The sequence below is a fragment of the Salvelinus alpinus genome, chromosome 4 (assembly GCF_045679555.1).
Source record: "Salvelinus alpinus chromosome 4, SLU_Salpinus.1, whole genome shotgun sequence".
NCBI classification, from domain to species: Eukaryota; Metazoa; Chordata; class Actinopteri; order Salmoniformes; family Salmonidae; genus Salvelinus; species Salvelinus alpinus.
Window position 1 is genome coordinate 99,622,827 of NC_092089.1, and position 7,140 is coordinate 99,629,966.

A 7,140-nucleotide genomic window follows, 5' to 3' on the forward strand; every position below is an offset into this window, starting at 1 on the left:
GAGACTGGAGCTGGGGGAAAGCTGGGTGGGGGCTGAGGCTGTGAGATGGAGGGCTGGGTTAGGATGGGGCGCTGAGGGGCTGGGGGTAAACTGGGGCTTAAACTGGGTTAGGATGGGGATGAGGCTAGGGCTGGGGGGATAGGGCCGGGGGCGGGACTGGGGCTGGGGGTAAACTGGGGCTTAAACTGGGTTAGGATGGGGATGAGGCTAGGGCTGGGGGTAAACTGGGGCTTAAACTGGGTTAGGATGGGGATGAGGCTAGGGCTGGGGGAGGGGGAGGGGGAACTGGGGCTGGGGGACAGCGGGACTGGGGCTGGGGGAGGGGGGGGGGGGGGAACTGGGGCTGGGGGACAGCGGGACTGGGGCTGGGGGAGGGGGGACCTGGGGCTGGGGGAGGGGGACAGCGGGACTGGGGGACAGCGGGACTGGGGGGCCAGGGCTGGGTTTGTGCTGGGGGAAGTTTCCGGTTTCTCTTAAGACCTGCTGAGATATAGAGTGACTCCACAAATGAGGTCTGTCAAGACCGTATTCCTAAAGGTATTAAGATGGGGTTGAACTGGTTAATTGAGCCAGTGCAGTGCACTGTGTTCAGGTCTGTTTATGTAGCAAGCTGAAAAGTTGTGATGTTGGCACAGCCAGGTATCCAACCAACAAACCTGATTGGATTTTCTCCACTCCCCTTGACTTTCTTCAGATAAGACGTGAAAATATTCTAAACCGAGAGTTTGGGACTATTAGGTTCTATCTGGATTTTTGTCTAAATGTAGTTACTGACGTAGCCTCGTTCTGTTCAATGTTCTCTACCTACAGTATATAGTACTCTAAATACCTTCATTCTATGTTGTTAACTTCAAAAGAATTACAAGATGAAAATAGCTGACATCATTCAAACCAATTAGAGTTCGGAGGTGTAAAGAAAATTATCTTAGAATAATATTTTTGCAGATAGAACCGTGTAGTCCCAAGCTCTCGATATGTCAGAATAGTACATTCTGGGTTTTTAAGATATATATTTTTTAAAAGTCATATTTTTCCACTTCTCTATCACATTTAGCTTCGACTGATATCATTGGATATAAACAGGATGTCATTTGTTGCTTTCTTCCGGTATCTGACACAGATCTCCATCTGGATCCTAGCCTCTGGCCTGGGATTGGTTTGCATCGCTGCATAGTTAATTCGATATTGCCTCACCAGGCTCTCTGACTGACCACATTAGATTAGCAGGGATTGCTAATTGCGGGCCTGTTTCAATCAGTCTCCAAACAGACAGACAGCTGAGGAGTTACTGCCAGCAGGTCAAAACATGGAGAGAAGACTAAAACCCTTTTTACACCTGGTTCTAACATGCATATTTTGTCCTGATCTTGTCCACATTCTGATAGTGGCCGCATTTTCAGACAGGTGTAGACGATTGAAAGATGCACTGTGATTTGATTGTGATCAGATCTTCCTGACCTCCTCTGGACGTAGTCAGGCACGTATTGTGTCTGGATAAAGTGTAGACAGATCTGGACAGTGAAACCATTGAATTCATCAGTATCCCGCCCTCTAAAGTCATTGACAGGCGGCATCAATATGTGTCTTTAAATAAATAAATTACATATTATTTTGAAAAGAATAGCTGTCAAATAAATACCAGACAGGGATGGGCCAGGAAATATGGTCACAATGTGGACACAATGGACAGATAAGAGACACATTTAAATACCATGTGTAGACATACAATATTTCTGAAAATGTGGGCCAGTCAGAATGTGGACAAGATCCGAACAAAGGACGCATGTTAGCGCCAGGTATATATATATAAATAGTTTATAGTCATAACCAGCTTACTCAGATGCTATATCTTCACCATGAGAGTGACCACTCATGTCATCTGTTATGGCAGTCCAGTTATCTACTGTAATAGTATTATAATACCTGTAGTAGTATTATAATACCTGTAATAGTATTGTAATAGTATTATAATACCTGTAATAGTATTATAATACCTGTAATAGTATTGTAATAGTATTATAATACCTGTAATAGTATTATAATACCTGTAATAGTATTAGAATACCTGTAATAGTATTATAATACCTGTAATAGTATTAGAATACCTGTAATAGGCATGTTACTTCTCCTGGAGCATAGAAAAATGCCAGATAGCTTGTGTACAAAGTGGCTCTGTACATGCATGATCAACTGTAGCCTACAGCAGAAATGACACCCTATCTCCTGCCTAGTGCACTTCTTTTGACCAGGGCTCATAAGTCTCTGGTCAAAAGAAGTGTACTATGTAGGAATTAAGGTGCCATTTGGGAAACAGCCTAGCTGCAGTACATCTTCATGAGCTCTTCTTGATGCTGGTCATCATTTTAAAAGTTAATCCCAAAGTGTCCAACATTTAGGTTTACTTTTGACATACGAGGGCATGATTTACCAATGAGGGTCATCCATTATTCAAATGAGTTCCATTCTCCAATCTTCCCCCCATCCCTAACACATTTTTCAGCAGCAACAGCCTTTTGACTAGCAGCCTGTGGAAGCCAATGGTCCATGTCCCCAATTTTTTTTCTCTCTCTCTCTCTCTCTATCTGTTTTCACACTAGGCTAGACAAAACACGCTGTGTGCCATGCAGTCAAAGGGTTAGTTATGGTGATTCATAAGACGTGACATCAACTGTTGAAGGATGATTTGTCCCTGTCTGTGTCCTTCCCATCCTCTGAATATATCAAACGAGAGCTTTGTTAGAATATATTGAGGTATTAAAAAAATAATTACCATCAAGTCAAAGAATGTATGAAGAGAGACCACTTTAACACTTAGCTCCAAATTGCATTCTTTGTGTGCAAGGACAAATGGTGACCCAACTACTAACGGTATGTTGTAGGGCAAGCTGGACACGAGGGACGGGGAGGATATGCGCAAAGGACAATGACGGTGATATCCAATGGAGAGAGACTGTCTCTGTAACCGGGGTGTGAAATGGCTAGCTAGTTAGCGGTGTGCGCTAATAGCGTTTCAATCGTTGACGTCACTCGCTCTGAGACCTTGAAGAAGTTGTTTGCCTTACTCTGCGAAGTTTGGAACACTCTTTATTATTGGTCTAATAACTAATTTACCGACAGGTGATGTCACCAGGCAGGCCAAAACTCCATCCCACCAAAACAGGCTGACATTTCAGGTGGTTTGTTTTTATACAGCTCTTACACTAAAAGTGTATTATCATAATTTTCACAATTTCACAGTATTATTCCAACCTTACAGTGTGGAAATATATATAAAACATAGAAAAATCACATTTTTGACTGCACTGGGCCTTTAAGAAGGATGGCACAACATCTTTGTTTATACTGTATAAAATATACATTCATAGCCACAGTTTTATTTTTTTATTTTGTATTTATTTTGTATTTATTTAACTAGGCAAGTCAGTTAAGAACAAATTCTTATTTACAATGATGGCCTAGGAACAGTGGGTTAAACTGCCTTGTTCAGGGGCAGAACGACAGATTTTTACCTTGTCAGCTCGGGGATTCGATCCACCAAGTTCATGGAAATCTCACTACGACCACCCTCTCTTTTTACTTCAAAGACATAAATGGACCTTAACTGAATTAGCATAGGCCTAACTGATTCATATCTCATTCTTGAAGCTTGGAAGTACCCTTTAGCGTTCTAAGGAGGGAATTCACCACTCTTCTTTAAATCAGGATCAAGATCTTTACCTTATAAAGATGATCATATACAGTGCATTTGGAAAGTATTCAGACCCCGTCCCTTTTTCTACGTTTTGTTACGTTACAGCCGTATTATAAAATGTATTAAATATTTTTTTTCCTCATCGATCTACACACAATACTCCATAATGACAAAGCAAAAAAACAGTTTTTTAGACATTTCTGCAAATGTTTTAAAAATTAAAAACACAAATACCTTTTTTACATAAGTGTTCAGACCCTTTGCTATGAGACTCGAAATTGAGCTCAGGTGCATCCTGTTTCTATTGAAAAAACCTTTGAAATGTTTCTACAACTTGATTGGAGTCCACCTGTGGTAAATTCAATTGATTGGACATGATTTGGAAAGGCACACACCTGTCTACTGTATTTTAATTGAATTGACTTCTGGCTCTGTGTGTGTGACTGTTTCCTCAAGGGGCCACTAAAGACATGGGGAAAATGTTAGGAGGAGAGGAGGAGAAGGATCCAGAGGTTGTGAAGAAGAAGAAGGAGGAAGAGGAGGAGAGACAGGAGGCTCTGAGACAACAGGAGGAGGAGAGGAAGGATAAGCACCGGAAAATGGAGTCAGAAAGAGAAGTAGTACGACAGTCCATCAGGGACAAGGTGAGCACTGCAGCAGTCCACAAACTACTCAGGAACTATTTTACATTCAATGTAGCCCCACCCCCGCCCCCCTTTAAAAAAACTGTTCCATTTCTCCAGCCCCAACCTTCACCTGTATACTGTACCTAAAAAAGTGTTTTATTGTTCTTTTAATCCTAGATTGCGCCTTTAATGTAAATTAGAAATAATGTACAGTGCCTTCAGAAAGTATTCATACCCTTTGACTTATTCCACATTTTGTTTTACAGACTAAATTCTAAATGGATTAAATAGATTTTGTGTCTAATCCATCTACACAAAATACTCCATAAGGACAAAGTGAAAACATGTTTTTTTTAAACTCCCCAGCCCGTAATGATTACAATCATACCCATAACATGATTCAGTAATGTGTTGTATTGGATTTGCCCTAAACAAAACACTTTGTATTCAGTACAAATAGTTAATTGCTTTGCCACATTTCTTGCAGTATTACTTTAGTGCCTTGTTGCAAACAGGATGCATGTTTTGTAATATTTGTGTTCTGTACAGGCTTCCTTCTTTTCACTCTCTCATTTAGGTTAGTATTGTGGAGTAACTACAATGTTGTTGATCCATCCTCAGTTTTCTCCTATCACAGCCATTACACTCTGTAACTGTTTTAAAGTTGCCATTCGCCTCATGGTGAAATCCCTGAGCGGTTTCCTTCCTCTCCGGCAACTGAATTAGAAAGGACACCTGTATCTTTGTACTGACTATGTGTATTGGTACACCATCCAAAGTATAATTAATAACTTCTCTATGCTCAAAGGAATATTCAATGTTAGAATTTTTTTTTTTTACCCATCTACCAATACGTGTCCTTCTTTGTGAGGCATTGGAAAACCTCCCTGGTCTTTGTGGTTGAATCTGTGTTTGAAATTCACTGCTCAACTGAGAGACCTAGCAGATAATGTTGTGTGTGGGGTACAGAGATGAGGTAGTCATTCAAAAATCATGGTAAACATTATTATTGCACACAGTGTGAGTCAAATCAAATCAAATGTTATTTGTCACGTGCGCCAAATACAACAGGTGTAGACCTTACAGTGAAATGCTTACTTACAAGCCCTTAACCAACAATGCAGTTTTTAGAAGAAAAAAAGAGATAAGTAAAAAATAAGAAATAAAAGTAACAAATAATTAAAGAGCAGCAGTAAAATAACAATAGCGAGGCTATATACAGGGGGATATCGGTACAGAATCAATGTGGAGGCTAAAAACAGGAGGTATCGGCACAGAGTCAATGTACGGGGGCACCGGTTAGTCAAGGTAATTGAGGTAATATGTACATGTAGGTATAGTTATTAAAGTGACCAAGCATAGTTAATTAACAGAGTTGCAGCAGCGTAAGGGGGGGGGGGGGGGGGGTGTAAATAGTCTGGGTAGCCATTTGATTAGCTGTTCAAAAGTCTTATGGCTTGGGGGTAGAAGCTGTTTAGAATCCTCTTGGACCTAGACTTGGCACTCCGGTACCACTTGCCATGCGGTAGCAGAGATAACTGTCTATGACTAAGGTGGCTGGAGTCTTTGACAATTTTTAGGGCCTTCCTCTGACACCGCCTGGTATAGAGGTCCTGAATGGCAGGAAGCTTGGCCCAGTGATGTACTGGGCTGTACGCACTACCCTCTGTAGTGCCTTGCTTTCGGAGTCCGAGCAGTTGCCATACCAGGCAGTGATGCAACCAGTCAGGATGCTCTCGATGGTGCAGCTGTATAATTTTTTGAGGATCTGAGGACCCATGCCAAATCTTTTCAGTCTCCTGAGGGGGAATAGGAATAGGTTTTGTCGAGTCCATGCAACTTATTATGTGACTTGTTAAGTAAATGTTTACTCCTAAACTTATTTAGGTTTGCCATAACAAAGGTGTTGAATACTTATTCATTTTTAATTAGTTTTAAAAAATTCTTAAAACATAATTCCACTTTGACATTATGGGGTATTGTGTGTAGGCCAGTGACAAAACACATGTCAATTTAATATATTTTAAATTCAGGCTGTAACAACAAAATGTGGAAAAAGTCAAAGTGTGTGAATACTTTCTGAAGGCACTATAGTTCCAAGAATCAAACCTTGTGGGACACAATATGACCTTAACAGGTGGGTGGTGGTGTTACTTCTTTGAAAGTGACATCCTCATATATACTGTTTATTGTTAACTCTCTGCCCTTCATCCGTGCAGTATGGCCTGAAGAAGAAGGAGGAGAAGGAGGCGGAGGAGAAGGCAGCCATGGAGCAGGCCTGTGAGGGGTCTCTGACGCGCGCCAAGAAGGCCATCCCAGCCGGGTGCGGAGACGAGGACGACGAGGATGAGGAGAGCATTCTGGACACCGTCCTCAAGTTCCTCCCTGGACCTCTGCAGGACATGTTCAAGAAGTAATGAACACATCGACAACCACAACACATGGTTCGGTCCAGGGAGGGGGAGGAGAGATCTGGGACTAGGGGAGGGGAGGAGAGATCTGGGACTGGGGGAGGGGGAGGAGAGATCTGGGACTGGGGGAGGGGGGTAGGAGGGGTGGAGGGGTTCTTGCCAAACTGTGGGAGGTGGCTATTCACTGCCTTTACAGAAATATTTGTTGTTTTCTAGACTAGACACAATGTGCTTATATATCGCCCTACAGCTTTTGGTAGGTCTCTCAAACACAGACTAAGTGTATATAAAAAAAAAAAATCCACTTATCTAACATTCCAGCATTGGTAGATCGATCCACCGCACCAGGTAGATGCATTTGGATTGGTTGGCCATTGGTATTAACTGGGGTATGGAGTTTCTGTCCAGCCAT

General features: G+C 41.9%; 1 protein-coding gene across 1 annotated transcript in view; it reads left to right on the top strand.

The window, feature by feature from the left end:
• Positions 1 to 6,794, top strand: part of LOC139572538 (complexin-2-like) — a 21,340-nt gene extending 14,546 nt beyond the window's left edge. Inside the window, exons 3-4 of the mRNA XM_071395250.1 lie at positions 4,148 to 4,335; positions 6,537 to 6,794. Coding sequence (XP_071251351.1) covers positions 4,148 to 4,335; positions 6,537 to 6,734 — 386 coding nt within the window. The 3' untranslated portion in view covers positions 6,735 to 6,794. The remainder of the gene's footprint in view (positions 1 to 4,147; positions 4,336 to 6,536) is intronic.
• The last annotated feature ends 346 nt before the right edge of the window (positions 6,795 to 7,140 follow it).